Raw genomic sequence first — 24512 nt, forward strand, 5'->3', positions numbered from 1 at the left:
GCCCACTTCCTCCAGCCTGATCTTCCTGGGGGCATTATTGTTGTTATATTTAGATTTGCAAATTCAGTACCCAAGGCTGCTTCCTTCTAAAGGGTGAGCTCACAGTGGAGCTGACAGTCTCTTCCTGGGAGGAATGACCTGAGGAGCTTTCCAAGGCTGAGCTAGTGTCCCCCACGCTATTCCACAGGTACTGAGGCCTAGGGAGATCACCGTGCTGTCTTATACCATTTACCTTTGAGGTCCAGACTCCTAATTTTGCTTGTAATGGACACAGCCATAGATATTTATTTACACCTGGCAGAAATTTCAAGAATTGTTTTTTGTTTTTGTTTTCGTCTGGTCGTGGGGCTTGAACGCTGGGCCTGCCCCTCAGCTCTTCAGCTCTAGGCTAGGGCTCTACCACTTGAGCCACAGTGCCACTTCCGGTTTTCTGGTGGTTTATTGGAGATTAGAGTCTCATGGATTTTACTGCCTGGGCTGGCTTTGAACCTCTATCCTCAGACCTCAGCTTCCTGGGTAGCTAGGATTACAGGGGTGAGCCACTGGCACCTGGCTCAAGAATTGTTTTGTGTCAACCTCTTCTGGCCTCAGAAGAAGAAATAAAATTCCAAAGAGACTGGGTTAATCTAGTTGGAGATTCCTTTCTTTTGGCACTTGATTCCTTTCCTTTCCCCTGCTCTGGCTGGGGCGTCCAGTCAGAGGATATACTGCCCCATCCCCTTAACAGAGCAGTGCCTCCACCCTTCTATGATTATAGTAGAAAGCCCCAAAGGCAGTCATTAGAAGACTATCTCACCCTAGCCAGCAGGCAGACTTGGAGAAGCAACCAGAAAACAGGGAATGCAACACTCATTGAATTTGTATTATGTACCAGGTACCACTTAATCCTTTTAATGTCCCTATGGAGCAGGCCCTATAACTATCTCATTATTTTTTATAATGAAAAGGAAACTCTCCAGCATTATTACACCTGCACTTCAGTAGGGTTAAGTGTATTCTCATCATTATGGTTATTCCCCCATCTTTATAAATGAGAACATTTGACTCAGAGTGATAAGTCGTTTGCCTGGCCTGATAGTGACTGGGCTGTTATTCAAATCAGGAGACTCCGGAGCCCACACCCTCAGCCCCCTCTGGCTTTATTTTCCTCTGGCCTCTCTCCAGAGCCGGTGACTGGCTTCACCATGGGCACCTCTTCTCTTGGGTCACCTTCTCCTCTGTCTCTGGCATCTAACCTAGCCCCTAATAGGGGCACTTGATTCCCCATCTCTGCCTTTCTGTTGGCTCCCAAGACTTTTTGCTAGAAGGGAGCATGGGATGTGAGGGCCTGTCTCAGTCGTGAGGGATAGGCAGAGAAAAAAGAGGAAGGGGCTGATTAGAGTGGGAGGGGAAAGAGCGGGCAGTGCACAGGTGTCAGAGGGGATGGGAGGGGTTCTCTAGGGGGTGGAAGCAGGAAAGTAGGATGACCTACCAGAGGAGCTGGAAGTAGACAAGCATCATATCTCCATGTGTCTTTCTCAACAACCTACATAGAAGGGTCACCCAAGATTCCTGAAATGGAGGGACCGCGTCCACCAGCACCTGGACAGCTAGTTGACAGCAGCAGTGCTTCTTACCACGGGTATACCAGTCATTCAAAGCTATTTACCATTTTCACCAGTGGTTCACACTCTATCCTTTCATTTCTGCAGAGAGCAGCAAATATTTGGTGGTAGTTGTTGGCATTTCTGAACTACTGAGCTGGGTTATAAGCAGCCAGAAATCATGTAGACTTGGCACAAGTTGGAAAAGGGATGATCCCACTGCGATGCTGTGTCCTTAAAGAGAAATCCTTCTCTCATTTACCATCAGAGGCAGGTAGGCATGGAACATATTCTCCAAGTGATGGTCTAGCCGGGCACTGATGGCTCACACCTGTAATCTTAGTTTACTCAGGAGACAGAACTGAGGATCATAGTTTGAAAACCAGCTCAGACAGGAAAAAGTCTGAAACTCATCTTTAATTTACCACCAAAAAGCCAGAAGTAGAGTTATACCTCAAGTGGAAGAGTGCTAGTCTTGAGAGATAAAGCTAAGGGAAGACACCGGGGCCCTGAGTTCAAGTCCCAGTAATGACAAAAAAAAAGATTGATAGCATGCTCTGCTATGCTGCCTTTAAAACGTTCTTAGTGGATTTGTCACCTGATGTGACAGCAGAATGTGTCATTGTTTTTCCTTTCCCTGACTTGAGGGGCCCTTGGGTCCTCTGGGGATGCGGGTGGGACACTCTAGCACACTGGAACCTTGCTGATGCTTACTCTCACCAGGCCTACACACTGTGACAAAGATGAGGGGAAGCTTCTTCATGAATCTACACAAAAGCAGGTTATGCGTACAGGAGATGATAAAGGAGGCCCCTGTGTCCATGGATGACACCGGAAGAGCCTGGCAGGCCTGTTACTCAATCCTTCACTGTATTGGATTCTTGTATGTTTGTTGACATTGTGCTGTGTTCACAGTCTCTCCTCGGCCAGTCCAAAACACTGATTCTACAGTTGTCCTTCTAAAAGTGAATGATATTTCCATGCCAGCCCACAGAGACGTTTTAAGCTGAGAGAAGTAAAAGGGACACAGGATAGCATTTCATTCTGTTTGAACTTAAATTCTCTATCTTCTTCAAACACTTTCAGACACAGCTTCCCAATTGGGGAAGTCTGTTTACTTAAGGTTGGTCTCCCTAGATCCAACCCTGTACTTTCCCTGAACAACAGCTTACAGGGGAATGAACCCCCTGGGTGGGAGTTGGGCATGATGGATGTTCTCTGCCTCCATCCCCCTCCCCTCAACATGCTGGCTGACAGGTAGGTGATCCCTGCCAGGTGTTTGATTCTGATGGAAGCTTTGTTCCTTCCCCTATTACCCTAGCGATCTTTCATTCGAGCCAGAACTCTGACCCACTGCCTTGACCTATGTAGATGACTCTCCTGACATCCTGGGTGCATAAGAGAAACTGAGGCCAGGAGTCATTTTAGAAAAGGACATTCACTGACTTCTTACTTCCTCTGTCATGTATTTACTGTTCCAGTGTGCCATGATGCATTGTATGTTATCAGCATATATTATATCATTCCCACTTTACTGATGAAAAACATGGCTAACATTAAATGTGGGGTGGAGGAGGGGGAAAGGAAAAAAACATTAAATGTGTTTCTCAAGCACTGAGCTGGTTAATGCAGAGCAAACATGCAAGCTCTCGGGGCTTTAAGCCAAAGTTCTTATTCTTCATAGCACAACAAAACAGCTGTCTGCACCCGACCACACTGGGGTTGTGTGGTCAGTCTACAGGGAAGAGAAACTCTGCTCTGTGTAATTATCACATCCTCAGGTGACGGAGCCACGGTGGGAGCATTCTGTGGAAGGCTTAAGGCCGTGTGCCCCAAACATGCCTGAGTCAGCGAATGATTCAAGTCTGGGCCTAGACACTCGCAATAACATGAATTCTGACAGTGTGAATTCTGCAGGGCTTCCCTCCACTTCCTGACTTAGTAAGCTGGCTGCCATTCAGTTTAGGAAAAAAAAAAGTCTAGGGAAAGCAGAATGTTGGTCAAGCTGGAATGTCTTACTGCCACTAAATTACAGAGGGAGAAGGCTGGAATCATGGCTCCAGTGGTAGAGTGCTTATCTAGCAAGTGCTAGGCCCTGAGTTCAATCTCTAGTACCATCCTCCCCCCTCAAAAACAATTACACAGGGAGAGAGTAGAAAAGGAGTGTGAGGCCTGCTCTGCCTCCTGCTGCAGGTGTCACAGAAGCCCAGTGCTGGAGTTGGCTTTACTGGTACAACTTGCATAGGGGACTTTACCTCTTTGGCATCAGCTGTTCTATCTGGGACTCAAGATGGCTCCTCAGCTCCTCAAAAGAGGATCTTGTGTGCTTGTCTCTTGTCACTACACCTTGTAGGAAGAGTGGACCTGGCTATTTAGGTCCAGTGTCAGATTGAAAATTCAAGCTACTTATGCAAAGGTACAAAGATTTTTCAGGCCTGTTTCCACAGGGGGCTTTTGTGTGTGGCCACGGGCCCTGCCCCAGTGGGCTGGGCTGTGTGTTCCGGCTGATGTGTGAAGGGGTGACAATCTGGACACTGTCTGGGACCCCAGCTGAGCTGCTAGAGGGCATCAGGGGTGCTCCTGGGGCATTGAATCTTTCTTTAGGAAGTGGTCAACAGTAAAGTGGGCCCCACCGAGTAAACATCACATGTCTCTTAAGTTGGCGTCTTTGCTTTGCTTAGAATTCTGCATGGGACACTGCCATACTGACCTTCAGGTGATGGATTGTTTTGAAGCCCTAGGAAAATCTATGCTTACAGTTGGACTCCCTTTCAGAAGGGAAGTGAAGGCAGATGGGCGGCAGAAGATGGGTCTATGATGGGCATCAGGGGCTGTGGGAGGAGCTCTTTGGGGAGCAGATAGCCCTTGTCTACGGAGGAGGGAGGTGTGGAAAACAAGCTTGCTCACAAATGATGGAGACCTGGGCATGGGAAGCATGCCAGTACGAAGACTCAACACACAGTTGTAAACTCTCTCTCTCTCTCTCTCTCTCTCTCTCTCTCTCTCTCTCTCTCTCTCTCTCTCTCTCTCTCTCTCTCTCTCTCTCTCTCTCTGTGTCTCTCTCTGTCTCTATCTCTCCTCTCCCTCCCCTCTTTTTTTCCTCCATCCAATCTTTCTTTACTCATATCCTTTAGCAGGCTCAAATTCCTTGCTATCATTACAAGAAAGCAATAATAAGGTCCTCTTTGAAAATGAACTGAACTATTCAGTTCTGCATGTATTAGATGGGATTAATCATCTGTGGGGGGAAAACCCAAGGGACTGTCTATAAATACATGCCTGAAGCATTCATTCAGTGCCTGCCAGCCTCCTGTAATCTAGTGATCTGTGAGGCAGAACTGGAATGCAACGGTGGTTCAGCTCTTGGCAATTTAACTAGTTACATCCCAGCCTTTCTGGAGATAGGTCACAAAAAGGAGGAAGGAGTTGTTCTACCATGGTACACAAACAATGGTTAGATCTGGGAGGCAGGGCAGCCCAGACACATGGACTCTAGTCTGGGATCATTCTGGGGTAGCTGCGCACAGAATAGGTGAGATAGTTGTACTGAGTTTTCCTACAAGGTGACTGAAGTCTACTCTCATTAAGCAAGTTTCTGCTTATGTGGATTCTATGCAGTTTGCCCACAAAGAGAAAGAGCCTTGTCTGGCTGCTCTGAACATATCATCCATCCCTTTCGTGGATGCTCAGCTGACACAACACAGGAAAAATAGTCAGGCTGCCTGAAGGATTGTCTTATCTCCAGAGGCTGATTCTGAGCCTTGTTTGCAGCCCCCAGCTCTGCAAGCCACTCCAGCCATAGGGAAGTGGATCCATTAGTGGAATGTAAAGGAGGAGAGACAGCAAATGACCACTGATAATGAGTGGGTTGCAGTTCTGGTTGTCCAGTTTCCTTTTTACTTACTTGTTATACTGACCATGCAATGTGTACTCCTCTGGGTAAACTGGTCCATGCCATACTTGGCTTTCATGGTAAGTTTGTGGGAAAGGAACACTTTGTTTTACTTGACAGTGAAGGAAACTGAGGCTTAGAGACTGAAGAACTTGTTTAGGACCCATGGCTCATAATTGGTGATTGGAGTCAGTCCTTTTGGACCTCCCTTATATCATCCTTTCAAACACATCAAGAAATAATGATTCCTGAGGGTAGTGGGACATAGTAACAGTCTCACAGAATATAGTATTCATGTGGAACAGAGTCTCACACAGCATTAGAACAAAGAGGGGCTTTCGGTGTTGTTTGGTCCATTTTCTTCATTTTGTAGAGAATTTGGGCCAGATAAACATTGAGGGCCTTGTTTTTGAAGAAGACCTACCTTGGATGGAGTGGACATAAAGGAAACAGAAGGGGAATATACAGAGATGCCTTAGAGTGAAGTCTGGAAGGTGTGGTAGATGAGCAGGCATGACTGGATGAGTCAGAGTTAGTGTTGATCAGGAAACCACTGACTGAAACAATACGGGGAGGGCCAGAGGTGGAAAGGTAAGGAAAAATTAAGTTTGTTTCTGAAGAACTTCACTTGAAAAGACAAGGAATGGGATATTCCTACTGAAAGTTTCCAAGACCTGAGAAGAGAAGGCATGTCCCAGCATCTGTGCAATTTGATCTAGGGTCAGTGTCCAAACAGTGATTCACAGATGCCCACTGCAGGGTCCTGTTATGCTCCTACAGTTTTGTCAACTACTTAAATGAGGGTTGAGAGATGTTTGCATGTCTATAATCCATGCAAAGTGAGAGGGATATCAGAATCAGTAGACAAAATAGTCAAAATTTTAAAAAGAAACGAAATTAGTGTGAAAGTTGCCAAGGATCAATATAATGTCCTCTGTTTATATAGAATAAATAAGAGTAACAATGATAATGATATTCAAAGGTATATTTTTAAATTCAATAATTACTGTGTGCCAGGATCCTTATGTGTCATTTTCTTCCTTATATAATCAGCCTATGACATTGGTACTGCTATTAACAGTACCAGGCTCAGGGAAACTAAGTAAACTTGCTGAAAGTCATAGAATCTTTGATTTGTCTGACTAACCAATGCTCAACCCTTTAGCCAATAAAATGAGGATTTGCCACACTAGTGTCCAAGTCCTTTTCTACTTGTAAAAAGAAGTGCATGTGTGTATGTGTTATAAAGAGAAATGCACAAGTACAGATGATGAATCTTCTAAGAGGTTATTAAGAATGTCACTTTTCCTTTTCAAATTAGTTTCAGTAACCTGAAAACAATGAATTTTAATGTGATTCGGGGTTGGAAATTTTGAAATATTCAGCTGAAAGGGTGACATTTTTATGATCAAAGGAATGTTTACTAGTGGAAGAACTGGAAATCCAGGTCTTAGCTGGGCTTCTTATGTTATCACTTCCTTGTAAAAAGCAAGAGAAAATCATGGTTCACAAATGACTAAAAAATCTTGGAAGTGTGTGATCTGCTCCTAATAGAGAAATCTGGGCGGGGGGCGGGGGGGAAATGGAGAGTTCACACCTCTGTTCACATCACTGGCCTCAGTTCTTCCCACACAACCTCTCCAGATAATTCCCCACCTCCAGCCACGTCCATCTGGAGCACCTGTCCCTTCGTGTGGAGAATCCCTTATTTCCTTCCAGTCCTGCCCTCCCTCGTCTCCTTGCTTCACTCTGTCTTCTCTTTCTGCTCATTCCTGCTGCTTCCGGTTTCTTTTCAATCCTGAATACGTACTCTTGGTTGGGATTTTCTCTCTGAATCTCTCTCTCTGAATCACTCTTTCTCTCGCTCTTGGGTAAAGATGACTAAAAACTTAAGCAAATTCTTTGATAAACTTGAATAACTTTGAAAGAAACAAGTTCTCCATGCATACTGTCATAGAATGCCAAGTAGTTAGGACACCTTCTGAATTAGGAAAGAGTCAGGGGATAAGGAAAAGAAGGGAGTGGAGGAGAATGTAATCAAAGTACATTATATGCATGTATGATAAGATCAGAATGAAACTAATTTCAAAAATTGCCAGATGCCAATGGCTCATGCCTGTAATCATAGAGACTGAGATGTGAGGATCAGGGTTTGAAGCTAGCCAGTGCAGGAAAGTCTATGAGATGCTTATCTCTGATTGCATAGCAAAAAGTCAGAAGTGGAGCTGTGGTTGAAGTGGTAGAGGGCTAGCCTTGAGCAAAAAAGCTTAAGGACAGTGCCCATGCCATGAGTTCAAATCCCAGGACCAGCACACACACACACACACACACACACACACACACACACACACACACACACACACACACACACACACAAAAGCACAATGAAATCCCATACTTTGTACGATACCCAATACACACCCAATACATCAGCTATACTGTCTTCTTTTTTTTTTTTTTTTTTTTGTTGGTCATGGAACTTGAACTCTGGACATGGGTGCTTTCCTTGTGCTCTTCAGCTCAAAGCTAGCATTCTACCATTTGAGCCACAGTGCCACTTCTGTTTTCTGGTGGTTTATTGAAGACAGAGCCTCTTCACAGACTTTACTGCCTGGGCTGGCTTTGAATTGCAATCTCAGATCTCAGCCTCCTGAGTAGCTAGGATTACAGGCATGAGCCACCAGCGCCCAGCTATACTGTGTTCTTAACTGGACTTCTTAGTAACCCCCATTTGAATAGATTACTATATAGTACCATATATCACTGCATTTATATTATATGCTCACTTAAATTTAATAATTTGAATTAGTTAAAGCCTTCATGCTGTTTTTAATATAAAATTCATATTGCAAAAGAGATATCATGGGGCTGGGAAGGTGGCTCAGTGGTAGAGGTAGAGTGCTTGCCTTGCATGCATGAGGCCCTGGGTTCGATTCCTCAGCACCACATAAGCAGAAAAAGCCAGAAGTGGTGCTATGGCTTGAGTGGTAGAGCACTAGCCCTGAGATGAAGAGCTGAGGGTCAGTGCCCAGGCCCAGAGTTCAGGCCCCATGACGGCCAAAAAACAAAAAGAACAAAACAAAAGCAAAAGAGATATCATATATAAGAGATAAATAAAAATAATAATAAAAGCATTGCAAAAAGATAAAATTGGAGGGAGGGGCATAAGAAAGAGTAATAAAGGGGTGAGTGTGAATCAATGTGTATTATATGCATGTATGGAAATATCACAAATAAGCCCCCCCATACTGCACAGTTTATATAAGCCAATAAAACAAGGTGGAAAATAGTATTTTAAATCCTTATTCCTTACCACAACCTGTTTTTACAGAAAATATTTAAGGTGGTGCTTCAGGTTCACTGTGTTTACAATTCATTTCTTTGAAAAGTTCTGCATCAACAGGGTACAGTTTTACAAAAACAAGTCCATTCTGTAAAGACAACTTAGCAACCAAGTGGGGGGAGAGCTGCTTTTCTCTAAGCAGATGAGTGTAGTGTATGATTATCCACAAAGTCATTTTGGTTTTCTATCCTATAATTTATGCTTACATATTGCCTGTCAACCATACTGTGATCAGGCTGGACTTTGGCTAACAGGATGGGATCGTAAAAAATGGTTTAGTTGGATTGCCTAGTTAGAACTTCTGAACTTCCTGAAAGAGATTCAATGTTTAATTTCGCTTGAGGTTAGGGAATACGCCTGATGAGGACCTTTGGAGCCATCTGGCTTGTTTGAGAGAAGCCTTGATACTTGGGCCTCAGTAGTTTCTTTTGTTTGTTTGTTTTTTGGGTCCGGTCATGGGGTCTGAACTCTGGGCCTGGGCACTGTCCCTCAGCTCTTCAGCTCAAGGCTAGCGCTCTACCACTTGAGCCACAGCGCCACTTCCGGCTTTTTTCTTTTTGCTTATGTGGTGCTGAGGAATCGAACCCAGGGCCTCAGGCATGCAAGGCAAGCGCTCTACCTCTGAGCCACCTTCCCAGCGCCCTCAGTAGTTTCTTTGCTGTGTCTGGCCTCTACCTCTTCTTTTTTTTTCCTGTCACTGCTGTACCTAATTCTTCTTCTTCTTCCTCCTCCTCCTCTTCCTCCTCCTCCTCTTCCTTCTTTCCCTCCTCCTCCTCCTTCTTCTTCTTGGTCTTGGGCTTGAACTCAGAGTCTGGATGCTGTCTCTGAGCTCTTTTGCTCAAGGCTAGCATTACCACTTTGAGCCACAGCTCCACTACTGGTTTTTGAGTGGTTAATTGTAGATAAGAGTCTCATGGGGACTTTTCTGCAGGCTGGCTTTGAACCTTGATCCTCAGATCTCAGCTCCTGAGTAGTGAGGATTACAGGTGTTAGCCACTGGCACCTGGCAAAAAAAATGTTCAACTTCGGATGCTTGGATTACTCAACTGCTTTCCCAATCAGTATCCTTGCCTCCAGCTTCCTTGGTCCCATCCACCCTGTCCACTGTCTGTAGGCTTGCAGGCTTAGTTTCTCTAACAACACAGACTAGGGTGGGATCCCTGTCTGTCCTTTTTGGACTGTTCCTGCCATACACATCCAGTGATATCAGGACTGTCTCATTCCATACGCCCTGCTCATGGCGCTGCTGGCCAGAAAACTCTGCTCATTGTCCACACATGGGCTCTATTTACAGCAGCTTCCATTTCTTCCCTCTCAGCTGGCAACCCTTTTCCTCAAATTCTCCAATTTGTATCTGACGTGCCCCTCAGAGCCTAGTTCTTGGAGCATCTTCTCCATGAAAACTTCTCCAGGTACTGTGATTCTCTTGTCTATTCCTCAAGTCCCTTACTATTTCCATTGTTTTACCTCCTCTTCTGAGAGAATGTAACCCCCAAGACAACAACAGCGCATGCTCAAAATGGCTGACCGATGCTCCCTGTGGAGCCCTGGCTCCATAGTGTAGCTCAACTTACTCTTACCAGGCCTGTCCAGGTATGAAGGCCTACATGCCTTCCACTAATTCCAGGCTACTTTTTCTGAACTCTTAAAAACTCCAACACTAGAAGGGTACCAGTGGCTCATGCCTATAATCCTAGCTATTCAGGAGCCTGAGACAAACCCACGACTCTTTTTTTTTTTTTTGGGTCCGGTCGTGGGGCCTGAACTCTGGGCCTGGGCTCTGTCCCTCAGCTCTTCAGCTCAAGGCTAGCGCTCTAGACTTGAGCCACAGTGCCACGTCCGGCTTTTTTCTTTTTGCTTATGTGGTGCTGAGGAATCGAACCCAGGGACTCATGAATGCAAGGCAAGCGCTCTACCACTGAGCCACTTCTCAGCCCAAACCCAAGACTCTTATCTTCAATCAGCCAGGAAAGAAAGCCAGAACTGGATGCATGGCTCAATGGTAAAGCATCAGTCTTCAGAAAAAAAAATCCCCAAAATAAAAACAAACAAAAAAACTAAGCAAGAATGCAAGGCTCTGAGCTCTGAGTTCAGACCCCAGGGCTGGCACAAACAACCAAACAAAACCAACTCTAGCTCCTATTTTTGATGACACATCTACTCCATATGTCATGCCACCACATGAAAAACCAGAGTTCCAGTAGCAATTGGAATATAACACATTCCCTAAACACTTAAGGTTCCTATCTCTAAAGGCCGTAACACTATTACAATGAGACAAAAAGACCTTCAAGATAAAAATTTGGGAAGCTTCTTTTTCATAGCTCCTTGATTTATACCCTTAGTCTAGTGTTTTTTTTAAAAATAAACAGTTATTACACCCTAACGAGGGCAAATGTGTTCTGATATATATCCACAAACTAAACGAGAATGAAACTATGGTGAAAAACACAATGATTGCAGCTCTCTTTAAAATGTCATAGTAATTCACAGGGCACAGGCATAGACTCAGTTTAGACAAACCTTTCCTTAGCAAGGTTCCTCCTATTCAGAATGAAAGCTCACTTTTGACAGAATCCCAGCACTTGGCTCTTTTCTGTTATTGTACTGTATTCTATTGTTGGCAAAAAGCTGGCTACAGATGTCCCACTTGTTCGGACACATTTCTTTAAAAAAAAACAACAACAACAAACTAGTCTATTTGCCCAGAACAACTGCCACCCACTGCCTTCATACCGGCAAAACATTCCAGGGGTTCTGTGCTTGGAGACACCAAGCACCTTGGAGAGAATAAAGGAGAAGAAGAAGGATAAGAATCCGATGGGAAAACCTTACCTCAACTTCTGACTGGCAGGGACAGTTATCTTGTTGAGCTTGTCCATTCTTTCTGGTGAGACTCTCACGTCACTGTCCGGAGGTCAGAGAAGGTCAGCCACTCCTGACCCTCCTGGGGAGCAGCATGGCAAGCCTCTGCGCTCAGGGGCTCCAGTCACTGGAAGTGACTTCAGAGAGCTCAAGCTGCTGGCGAACACGCCTGCACTAGGGAAGTAAAACTTGCTGGAGCACATCGTCAAGTTTCATGTTTCTACATAATCATGTGATCTGGAGAGCCAGCCAGTTCTGCTGATTACTCCTCATTGTGTAAACTTTAGTAGTGAAACCTTTGGGCATGCAAATTGCTTCCTAGTGGCTATCTCTTATAATCTGGTTTGTTCACAGGTTGGGACCAGCTTCTGACTGGTCACTTCCTGTATGCCCCCAACACACACAGTCCTTGTTTTCAGCAGGTGGCATGAACTCTGTCCCTGGCAACTTCCTTTGCTCAAGGAAAAGGCGAATCATCAATTCCATCTGAATGTTTCCTAGGGACTTTCTGCTCATTTACATAAAGTCATGGATAAGCTTTTTCCATTTACAGAATCATTATATGAAATGGAATTTCAGGGATTGAACTCAGGGCCTCAGGGCTTCATCATGTTTCCTAGATAGGTGCTCTACTGCTTGCTAGCAGGTGCCACTTGAGCCACATCTCCAGTTCCTTTTCACATTAATTTTTGAGGCAAGGTCTTGCTTTATGCCTTAGGAAGGCCTGAACTGTGTGATTCCTTGACTTAATGCTTCCCCAACTTTCTGAGGATGAAAGGCACACACCACTGTGCCCCAGCTACTGTTCTGGGATAATAGATGTGTGCTACTGTGTCCAGCCATGGTTGAGATGGAGTCTCACTGGGGTTGGTCTCAAACCTTGATCTACCTTCCCCCAATCACTGCTTCCCAAGCGTCTAGGATTATTCTTCCCTGTATATGTCAGGGTGACAGAGCCATAGCAAATGAGAGTTTACTTCAGAGTTACAATGGCTTTTTCCTAAAGCTCTGTTTAAGATGAGGTAGGTAATTTTCTGTGCAAGGTTATTTAGGGGTAGAGATGGAAAGGGAGATGGCCTCCTTCTAAGCTGGGTAGAGTCAGGAGTTAATCATTCTGAGAGCCTGGCACGTTTAAACCAAACCAGATGTCAGCAGAGAAGAAACTTAATTTTCCAGCCATGTAATTGCCAGCATCAGGCCGAGTGCCACTCCCCTCCCCACCTTTGTCCTCTCCTGCTCTTGACAATTGCTCACTTCATTGTCTCATCAGACATAGGGCCATCCCAAACCCAGACAGGTGGGCAAGGCCAGGAGGATGGAACCACACCTGCAGCTGCTGAGTCCATCAGACAGCAATACTTTCCTTCTGGGAGTTTCACACTTCCTCAACCTGGCCCCCAAACCACAGATTTAGAGAGTAAGGAAGCAGTTTGGGGTTGGTCAAGGAGAAAGAAGATAAGAGGGTCTGAATGCATTTCCCTGCAGCTAGCAGGAGTCCTTGATTAGGTTTCTGAAGTGAAGGATGCATTTCCAACATTTACCTAATCTTCTCCTGGGTCTGAAGAATACACAAGGGTAAAGAAGAGGGTTCTCAGCCTCTTTGGTAACAGAACCAAGGGAGAGATAGGAAAAGAGGAACAGATAGAAGAGGTGGGAGGAGGAAGAGGAAGAGGAGGTGGAGTGGTAAGGGGAGGAGGAGGGAGGGGAGGAGGGGGAATGTTAGTCCAATAAACTTCCAGGCAACACTAGGCCCATTTGGTACAGGCAGCCAATAATCAGCCTCTTCCCCACCTTTATCTCGAGAAAGCACGCCTTTGGACAGTTACAACCATATAAGGCAACAAGATCCCCTTAAAGTGACCTTCAAGTCTAGGCGGCTGCAAGGCCCAGTATCTGCCACTTGGGCAGCAGCCATAAATCCTAGTCTGCCATGATGAAGTTGCTGGTTCACACATCCATACCTAGGTCTCCACCCCCTGGCCCCTCCTACCTGGCTACTGTAGGTTATATAGGTCACCTCAGACAATAGCCGGCACTTCTTTTCTTCTCATTTTGTGAGAAGGGGCTGGCCGGACCTTTGCTGGCAATAAACCTTTTATTTTTGGTTCTTTGTGCCTGGATATCTGTGTAGTTTTCTGGCAGGGCCTAACAAGGAGGAAGAAGAAGAGAGGGAGGAAGGAGAGGAAGAGGGTGAGGAAGGGGAGGAAGAGGGAGGGGAGAAAAGGGAGGAGGAGAACAAAAAGGAGAGTGGGGGACAGTAGTAGAGGTAGAAAGCAGAGATGGATTTCTTTTCTCTTAGCCTCTTTGCTCAAACAAAGGTTCTACACTTCTCCAGGTCATCCTGATTACTCACATTCATGCTCCACGTCTGAATTTCTGGTTCTGCCACATATTTAGGAGTGGAGTCTTCAAACTGTTGAAAGGTGAGGCCCTCCAGCTTGGCCAGGCCACTGACTTGGCCAGGACAGCAAAGCAACAAGATCCTATCTCATGGAATCATTGGTTTCCCCTAGTCTAGCAGCTCAATGTTTTTCAAGGGATTTGGAAGGAACTCGAGATCCTTTACCACTTCTTTCCCTCAGCTCCTAGAGGAAAGAAACAAGTAGACCAACTTGATAAAAGCATGTATGATGCTGTCAAAGATGAGGAAAAATGGGCTGTATTAGTGAGATGACGCTCTTTCTGAATTGTCCTGTGTACTCCCGCCATCATTTGCCTTTTCTCTCCACCAGCAACTTTGATCAGCACCTGGTCTGGCAACTACTTATTTCCCCAGAGAAAAAAGTCAGGGCTGGAAGTTACACTTCTGCTTTTTCTTTTTACAGCCATTTGCCTTTCTGCTTTTTACTGTATTGAGGCTGATGTGATAAAAATGAGAGTCTGCTTTCCTAGACTATTTTGTTCCATGCAGTGTGATGTGTGGCAGCCCTGCCATCACTGCTTGGTAGTGGTAACTGGCTTGACAAGGCCAAGGCAAGGATCATCTTAGCTGATAGCTCATAAATGGAACAAGCCTCATGACATGGTTTAATAGCATATGCAGACCAATGTGCCATGATAGGCATTCAGACCCGATCTACATGGCATTGTGGACATGGACACATGTCCACAGTGACAAATGACTACATCTAACATTAAAGAACTTTTGAGGGGCTGGGAAGGTGGCTCAGTGGTAGAGTGCTTGCCTTGTATGCATGAGACCCTGGGTTCGATTCCTCAGTACCACATAAGCAGAAAAAGCCAGAAGTAGTGCTGTGTTTCAAGTGGTAGAGCACTAGCCTTGAGATGAAGAGCTGAGGGACAGCACCCAAGACCAGAGTTCAGGCCCCATGACTGGCAAAAGAAAAAAAAAAAAAAAGAATTTTTGAAATGCCTATATACTGCTGATAAAAGTATAAAACACAGTCACTTGGAAACAGTTTTAATATAGCTAATAAATTTCATGGCCTATTTCACACCTATAAGTCAGTATTGGCCACAGATATAAACAGCATTGCTATTGGCCCACACACCAAGGTCATGTGTAATTTTCATTGGACTCCTGTTTTCATTTCCCCTCCCCTGTTTTGTTCTATATGGAGATTGATTCCACAGCCTTTAGCATGCTAGTCAAACACTGTGCCACTGAGCTACACATCTAGACTCAAAGTGTTGTTTCTAATAGAAAGTAAAATATAGTTCTGGAAATAACCCAATTGTTCATCAAAAGGAGAATACACAAATTATCATGGCTTATTCACATAATGGAGTGCTATTGAACACTGAAAACAAGTGAAATATGGATAAATGACAAAAATAATTTGAGCAAAAAAAGCAAACTAAAGACACTAATGTGGCATGGTTTTGTGTACATTAAGTTTGAAGATATTTTAAATGAAACAATATGTTAGTTAGAATGCATACATATATGGCAATAAACAGTGAAGAGAATAATAAGTATAAACTTCAGGTGAGCGGTGAGTATGGAGAGGTATTGGAATAAAAGAGCACACAAGGCTCCAAGCAATAATAATATCCTATTTCTTTTTCTTTTTCTTTTTTTTTTTTTTTTTGGGTCCGGTCGTGGGGCCTGAACTCTGGGCCTGGGAGTTGTCCCTCAGCTCTTCAGCTCAAGGCTAGCACTCTACCATTTGAGCCACAATGCCACTTGTGGCTTTTTTTGCTTATGTGTTGCTGAGGAATCGAACTCAGGGCCTCTGGCATGCAAGGCAAGTGCTCTACCACTGAGCCACCTTCCCAGCCCCATAATATCCTATTTCTTGCAGAGGATGTAAATGTTAATTTTATTTTAATTATTTATATTTCACACATATTGTATGCATAAAATATTTAACAAGTAAAATTTAAATATACTTTTTTTTTTGTCGGTCGTGGGGCTTGAACTCTGGGCTTGGGAGCTGCCCCTGCGTTCTTCAGCTCAAGGCGAGTGCTCTACCGCTTGAGCCACAGCACCACCAGAAGTAAAATTTAAAAATCAGCTCTAGAATTACTAGGCAAAGCTACGTCAGCATGCCTAAATCTACATCATTTCTATGGGAGCATAAGGAAGTCTTGAGAGCAAGAGAATAGTATATTGAAGTTTAGGGATCAAACCAGCCAATCCTTGTTTCTCTTGGTCTCTTTTTCTGTTTCTGGCAACTACTACAATATGCTTAGTGAATGCTTTCAGTGTTTCCTATGCTATGATGACATTCTTTTTATATGTGAAGAAGTTGATTCTTAGGGAGATTAAAGAACTGGTCCAAGTTGTGCCATTCATCCATGGGAGAGCTAGGACTCAGACTCAGGTGTATTTCCAAAGTCCACACTGTAAATCACACTCAGGGCTCTGCCACTGCAAGAGACTTGTGATTTAGTAGAAAACCCTGCCCCAGCATCAACTTAACCCTGACCTTGAGTGAGTCACTTAGTTTCTTAACCACAACGTCTCACTGTAGAGGATAGAAGAAGGGATCCAAGGAGCACTCAGGCTCATTCTCACTTGGAATCTGAAATACTGTCAATGGGCACAGAAATTGGTTAGCATCAGTGGAAACAGAGTTTTCAGCCTTATAACAACTACCATGCCTATTTTAGGATATGAAATCTGAATCTTTGAAAGGTGTCAAAACTCACTAAAGGCCATCCAGTCTTCATGAGCTAGGTCACTAACCCCTGGGCCATATATTGCCTCGTTTCTCTTTCTTTTGCTAGCTTCTTGCTTGAGGTGGGGACTAGAGCATCCCTAGTAGTATTTTGACACTCATAGGCATGTGTAACAAAGCTTGCCATTGGTCCAGCCCATGCCTGGTCTTCTCAACTAGCACCAGTCAAGGCATCAGATAGGGGAAGGTCTGAGAGGCAGCTAAAGAACTCAGGGAGACAGTGGGAGGAAATAGCAGAAGAGGATAGGCAGAAGGAAAGACAGAAAAGGAAGTGTGACAGATGCTAGTGGTTTGCTCTCCCCTTTTGTGGCAGGAGATGCAGGAAGGGAGAAAGAAGGAAGAGGAGAGGACATCTGTGGCTTGAACAATTGGGCAAAGAAGGCCCTTTAAAGCTCAAGGCTCAGTTCCCTATTTTATCTGTTCAGAAAGCTCAACATTCTGTATATCAAATTGGCCTAGAGTAAATAAAGCATCAGTCTTATTATTCTGATGAAAACGGCCTTTTTGCATGTTGTCCAAGCCCCACTTGGAAATAACATTCCAGTAAGCTTAGTGTTGGGATATATAATTCCTGGCCTATGTATCTGGGTCTTAAGCCCCCAGAGCCAATCAGCCAATGAGTTTGTCTCGTGATAGATTTTTTTTCAGTTGTGGGACTTGAACTCTGGGCCTGGGAGCTGTCCCTGAGCTGTTCAGCTCAAGGCTAGCACTCTACCACTTGAGCCACAGTGCCACTTCCTGTTTTCTGGTGGTTAATTGGAGAGAAGAGTCTCACAGATTTTTCTGCCCGAGCTGGCTTTGAACAGTGATCCTCAGATCTCAGCCTCCTGAGTAGCTAGGATTACATAGGTGCCTGGCCTATGACTGATTTTTGCCTTCACTTTACATTCCCTCTACCCTAGGTCTCACTGGGATTCCAAACTAGCTTCTTGCAAGTACTCCTCTCTAGCTGCCAGATCCACCCCAACTCAGGCTTTCAACAGCGGATTCTTCTTTAGAATTTTGAGGCTTTTCTGTTTTTCTAGAATCACATAGTAATGCTTTTCACATATAATCAAGTCTCCTCTGTGATTCATCCTGTCTTCACTACTTTTCAGGAGGTGACCATCTCTTTGGCCAGACTACTCATTGAACACAACCTCTCCTTTTCATTTACCCCAGTAACCAGCCAAAAGCAGCCATCCAGAAACAAAGAGATATGCAACGTCAAGGACATTCAGGCAAAAAAGTAACAAGAGCCTATCATGATAAACATGACAGGTATGGTGATGCGCGTCTCTAACCCTGGGAAGTTAATGCCAGAGGATCTTGGTCTGAGACATCCAAGGTAAAAATTGTGAAACCTTGTCTGAGACGTTAAGTAAAGCAAAAAGGACTGGGGATGTGTGGCTCAAATGGTAGAGCACCTTTTCTTTAAACCAATATCCTATTTAGTTGTATTGACTCTTGAATCTGATTTCATGTTGAACATTTCCTCCATTGCTTTTTTCCCTTGTTTTTTTAGAAGACCAAGTGGTTCCTTTGTGGAATTTCTACATATGTAATTTTTAATATGTAGGGTATGATTATCTATTATTTTAATATGTAGATTTTTATAACCATCAGTTTTGGGGCTTGAACTCTGGGCCTAAGTCCTGTCCTTGAGCTTTAGAGCTCAAGACTAGTGCTCTAGCCACAACCCCTCTTCCGGCTTTCTGTGGTTAGAGATAAGAATTTCATCCTTTCTCATGCCTGGGCTGGCTTCAAACTGTGATCCTCAGATCTCAGCCTCCTGAATAGCTAGGACTACAGATGTGAGCCACCAGTGCTCAGATATTTCTTAAGTAGGAGAATTGCTGTCAGAGGCCAGAAGGCAAAGTGTAAGACCCTATCTGAAAATCAAACTAGAAACAAAAGGACTGGGGTGTGTCTCAAGTGGTAGAGAACTTGCTAATCCAAGTGTGAGACTGTCAAGTTCAATCTTCAATATTGCCAATAAATAAATAAATAAATAAATAAATAAATAAATAAATAAATAAATAAATAAATAAATGAAAAGAAATTACAATACATATTTTGTTACTAAAAATAAAAATAGCAGGATAAGCGTTCTTTGTAGTTATGATCTTTGCTAAAATACATTTCACCATGCATGCTTCACAGTACGATTTTCAGTCACTTGAAATAATTATTCTTCTCCTGGATAAGAAACCATTTAGTTCATTTGTTTCTGTTTGGTGTCATTTGTTTTACATACAGTGTTTTACATACATACCCCTGCCTCTGGCAAAACTGGTTTTATAGGTATGAAGCACCACATCTAACTTTTTGCCCAAGCTAGCCTCCAACTGGGTTCCTCCTATCTCTACCTCCCAAGTGGTTGGGATTATAGGTATAAGCCACCACATCTTGCCTTTCAAACAGAAGTAGAAAACCCAATTTGAAGTGAACTAAGCAAGAAAGGAAAATTGTTGAGTGGTCCATCTGTTAGAGCTCTGGTCCCCAAAACTATGGTTTAAGAAGCATTTCTTGCATTCACTAAGCCTCTGATGACTCCCTTTAAGCTGTTTAGATGGCTTTTTTTCAATGAGCTGCTGCATGCTACTAAGAAACAATTGTAGGGCTGGGAAGGTAGCTCAGTGGTAGTGCTTACCTGGTATGCATGAAGCCCCAGGTTTGATTCCTCAGTACCACATAAACAGAAAAGGCTGGAAGTGGTGCTTTGGCTCAAGTGATAGAGTGATAGCCTTGAGCAAAAGAAAGTCAGGGACAGTGCCCAGGCCTTGAGTTCAAGCCCCAGGACTGGCATAAAAAGAAAAGAAGAGAGAAAGAGAGAAAGGAAGGAAAGAAGGAAGGAAGGAAGGAAGGAAGGAAGGAAGGAAGGATTGTAAACTCTAACAATGTTGCGAACCTATTGTTAACATTACTGGGAAAAAATCATATAATTTCTATTTTCATCACAGGGCAGACGTTTCTACAACTGTCTTTTGAACCTGGGGGCCAAAAGCACCATTTATAGCTTTGTGTCTATGGGAAAAATGCTTTCAAGTGCTTAACAACCAACTTACAGGAAAGATACTGAACTCAGCTGCTTTTAAATAATGAATTTCCTGTGATATTTTGCACACTTCAATGCTAAACACTGATGTGTGTGTGTGTGTGTGTGTGTGTGTGTGTGTGTGTGTGTGTGTGTGCGCGCACACATGCTAAAATTGGATGCCAGGTGCTGTATTTTCAGACTGACCAAGCGTGACTGGTTTTTGTTTCTTAAAGCAACAGAATTATATATCTGTTTAAAAGAATATTTAGAAAAAAGAAATTTCTAGGGGAAAAATCGAAGGAGAAAAGATACATGGATTGTTTATTTTTTTACTTATTTATTGAGACATGGGCTGGCTTTGCAGTGGTACAGCTGGTTTTACTTTGAGTTCAGCCATCCAAATGGATGGCCACTATGAGGTATCTAGTCTGCTTCAAAGCAAACTCCGAGCAGAATAAAAAAGGTAGGAAATTTAAAATCACATAATGAGGATCACACCTAATTTGGATCTTTAATAATCAGTATGGTCACTTAATGCATAGATCTGAGGGAGTGGCTAAATGCTTTTGCCTGAAAAAAAAAAAAAAAAACTGCTGGGCCCAGAACTTATTCCTTTTACCCTTCACCTCTTCATTCCTCTTTGTTTCTCTTCTATACCCTTGACTGATCCTCTCAGTTTCTTTAGTTCTCTCTCACTTCCTCTAACTGTAGAATATGTTATGGTTAGAATTTCAGCCTCCTGTGCCAAAGAAGAGCAGTTAGCTATGCCCAGTTTTTTCCCTTTCAGAACAACCGGCATATCACTATTTCTTTTAAGATTTGTTTCTTTTGTATACACATTGACATGATAAAGCCTTTCCCTCTGTACGTACTGGTGTGGTTTTCTGTATACAAAATAATGCTAGCAGCTAGGTGCTGGTGGCTCATACTTGTAATCCCAGCTACTCAGGGAGCTGAGATCTGAGGATCACAGTTCAAAGCTTATTCAGCAGGAAAGTCCCTGACACTCATCTCCAATTAATCACCAAAAGCCAGATGCAGAGCTGTAGCTCAAGTGCTAGACCATTAGCCTTAAGTGAAAAGCTCAGGGACAGTACCCAGTACCAACACACACACACACACACACACACACACACACAACACACACAACACACACACAGAGCTACAGACACAGTCATACATATACACACATACACACAAATAATGCTATCAATCTTTCTAAAAAAATCACTTGTGCTTTTTAATAAAATCCACTATTTGCTAGCAAGAAGAAATGATCCCATGCTTTATGGAATCTGGTACAAAATTACTACACAAGGCCCTGAGTTCAACAATTACTGTGGATTTCAAGGTGGTACCTGCAGATCATTGAATCAAAAATGAGTCTCTTCTGAGTATGTGACCCTGGGTGACATTCATTACAGCACCCGGGCCAACTGGTGAATAGAGGGTTTTAGAACTGTTTTTAGGACTTAATAATAAAATATTCTCAAAGTGTGCTAACTGTGGAGGGAATGTTGGAGTCACATCTTCCCCAGTACTGGAAATACCTATAATGGCATGGGGTAGGGGTTCTGTGTGCTGTGACCTAGGATGAATTAGCACTGGCCACACTGAGACAGACTGTGGCTGGATCTGTGGAAGGATGATAAAGCCAGGTTTCTCTGCTTCAAGCAAGTAAAATCAAGGTCATATTTTTCTTCATCAAATGTCCCTTGGCTTCACTCTATCCAGATCCCAGGGGCCTCTTCTTCCACCCACTGTCCCCACTTTATTATTCCTGGTGTCCTTCTTGCTAATTTGGTGAGGTATCAGTGACATCGTCCACATTGTTCTGTGGGATGGATGAGGAAGCGCTGTCCCACTGCAGCTATGTCTGCCCAGCAGGATGCCTGCTAGACAGATTTCAGCGCATTTTCCAATGGCCACTGTCATGAGAGCTGGCTTTCTCTCCACTACCATTTCCACCCCAATGGGCCTGGGGTGCTGTCCCCCAGCTCTTCAGCTCAAGCTGAGTGCTGTACCACTTGAGCCGCAGTGCCACTTCCCGTTTTCTGAAAATCCCAAGCACCGGGCTTGGGATTTTATCTTTACAGCCTGTTGGACTTGGGCACTGATGGGAAAGTTGGGCCTTGGCAAGGTTAAACAATTGATAATAAGAGGAAGGTATTTGGTTCAATCACAGCCATAAGACTGCAAATATGCTGGGTGCTGGTGGCTCACGCCTGCAATCCTAGCTTTTCATGTTTTTTGCCTAGACCAGCCTTGAACAGGACAGTAATCCTTCTACTTGTACCTCCCAAATAGCTGGAATTACAGAAGTGTGCCACCACACCTTGCCCTGTTTTTTGTTTGTTTTGAGATAGGTCTTGCTGGGTAGCCTGGTTAGCCCTAAATTCAAGATCCTCTTATATCTGGATCCTGAGTGCTGGGATTACTGGCATGTCACTGTGCCCAGCTTTTCTTCTATTTTCTGTCTCTCTACCAGATCATATTCCCAAGTACTGATGCAGCTCCATCCATTACGCTCTCCCTCAAAACCCTGTAGGTGGCTCTGATTTCTCAGTCACTCCTTCCTTTCCCATGGCTTCCTACCCACTCAGATACTGTCAGACATGGGAAAAAATAAACATCAGTGGATCAGCAAGGAGAAAAAGCTGACTATTCTAAAGAAGTTGTAAAGATTTAATGAACACTGGACATTTAAAAATCTGGCCTTGTGTTGCAATGCTAACTGTCAATGCTTTGCACAACCTCAAATAACTGAAAATTGGTCCCACCCCCCTTTATAATTCATAAAACTCTTTTACATGCACTAATGTACTTGAACTGTAAGCCACATCATGGCATCATTGAGAATGCTAGGTCCATTTCACAGAGGAGGAAACTGAGACACAGAGAAGTTTTGTATCTTGCCCACAATTAGTCAATATGAGAAGTAAAGTCAGGTGCTCTGATTTGGGAGCCAATGTTCTTTCCACCATCCCACACAGCTATTTATTGAACTTTAACTTCAGCTCAATGCACATTTTTTTTCTTCTCTTTTTCCCCAAATGACGAGGGACATAAGTAGAAAGGCCTGAGAGACAGGTCTATAGTTCCACTTCTTACCTATCCTCTTGCTGCCAAATATAGAAGTCACTGGCCTCTGCTGGTTTTTTTTTTTTTTTCAAAAAGTAGGTTACAGATCAGTGGAGAGAAAACAGATTGTACTTAATAAAAGAATCTAGGAACATTAAGTGGTAAAGGCTAAGATGAAAGATGTTGAAATCTTCTGAAAGTCATTCATCCACCGCATGTAGACTTTCTCCAACAGGGACTTGTTTTACAACCCAGTGATAGAAATTCTGACCCCACGAGGTGACAAGTAGAACTTCCACACCGTGGAAATCAAGCTCTGTGTAGCCAACTCAGGAAGCTGCTACCACAATGGTCAGAACATAACAATACATAAACTATTGCTTCCAAATTTAAAAATATTGAATATGATTTGTTTTCTTATTTTTAGAAAGTAAACAGTTACCAAACTTTAGAAAAGATTACTGTATTGGAAGTGAGTCACATTTGCTCCCTCTCCGAATTATTCTCTTTGACAAACAATTATGAAATGTCTCAAACTTACTGCATTAGGACCCGAGTTTGGTACCACAATCACAGTTAAAGTGTGCTTCTGTGGGCCGTTGAACCCCTTTTCCTCCCAGGTGGTGATAAAAGACTTATGCTTCCTGGCAAATAATGAGAGGGTTTTGGCTACCTCCCCAGCAAAACCAGCTGTGGAGAAATGGTTTGGCACAGATGTTCTTAGACCCTAGCACCACCCTGTGTGCATCAAGCTATATTGCCAGCAGAATTCTCCTTGGTCTATCTTGATGGAAGCGCACATGGCATGCATTTGTAATTTCAGGACCAGAACTAAACCCTTGTAGACATAAACAGAGTTTATCTAAGTAGATAGATACACCTTATTTGTCTACTTTAAGAGTGGGAAGAGACTGATGGAGGGAGTGGCTCAGGTGGTAGGATGCCTGCTTTGTAAGCAGGAGGGCCTGAGTTCAAATCCTAGTACCTCTAAAAACAGAAGTAAGAAATTATAACCTCCTTGTGCAACCTTTTGGAGACCAGAAATAAAGTAAGGGGGAGAGGGGGAGAATAGATTAAAAAAATAGAAGAGAAATTAGGTAGGGCAGAAGATAAGTAAAATAGGGAGTGAAAGTGCATTCTTCAGGTAACTTCCCAGGAAGCTGGATCTGAGATGGGTTTGTGTACAGAGGTCTGTCGGGGCCACCTTTGGGATCTTGTCTGTCCGACAGTGAAGGGAGTTGATTAGGCAGTGGAGGGAAGAGGGAAGTAACACAAGTGGGGGCCAATCGTACAGCATGCACAGAAGCTTGGCAGCCCTTCAGCTGCCACCTACTGAAACAAGATGGCTGAGCCTCATCACCTCGCTCAACCACTGAGCACAAATTGACATGAACTGCTCCCAGGAGATCCTGTCCTTAAACAAGATGGTTGCCAGCAGTCAGCCAATATTCCTGTCCTGAGGGTGGCTAGGCCAGATATCATAATACCTAGCATGGAGGGCCAGTGGCTTTGATGGGCAATTGCTATGGGGCACAAGATAAGCAGAGGGTTCAAAGCATATGGTCATCTGCTTCTATTTATCATC

At 43.8% G+C, this 24512-nt stretch overlaps 2 protein-coding genes across 5 annotated transcripts in view; one reads left to right on the top strand and one right to left on the bottom strand.

Annotated features, from left to right (window-relative positions):
• Positions 1-11923, bottom strand: part of LOC138830110 (B-cell linker protein) — a 49562-nt gene extending 37639 nt beyond the window's left edge. Inside the window, exon 1 of the mRNA XM_070026510.1 lies at positions 11654-11923. Within this exon, the coding sequence (XP_069882611.1) occupies positions 11654-11700 (47 nt within the window). The 5' untranslated portion in view covers positions 11701-11923. The remainder of the gene's footprint in view (positions 1-11653) is intronic.
• Positions 1-24512, top strand: part of LOC138830109 (DNA nucleotidylexotransferase-like) — a 108668-nt gene that overhangs the window by 58050 nt on the left and 26106 nt on the right. For 3 of the 4 annotated variants that reach the window (XM_070026506.1, XM_070026507.1, XM_070026508.1), the window contains exon 2: positions 17925-18087. The exons of the other annotated variant lie outside the window; for it this stretch is intronic. In XM_070026506.1, coding sequence (XP_069882607.1) covers positions 18026-18087 — 62 coding nt within the window. In that variant the 5' untranslated portion in view covers positions 17925-18025. The remainder of the gene's footprint in view (positions 1-17924; positions 18088-24512) is intronic. 4 annotated transcript variants of the gene reach the window in all.

Source organism: Dipodomys merriami, unplaced genomic scaffold, assembly GCF_024711535.1.
Source record: "Dipodomys merriami isolate MVZ:Mamm:240054 unplaced genomic scaffold, mDipMer1.0.p SCAF_184, whole genome shotgun sequence".
NCBI lineage: Eukaryota > Metazoa > Chordata > Mammalia > Rodentia > Heteromyidae > Dipodomys > Dipodomys merriami.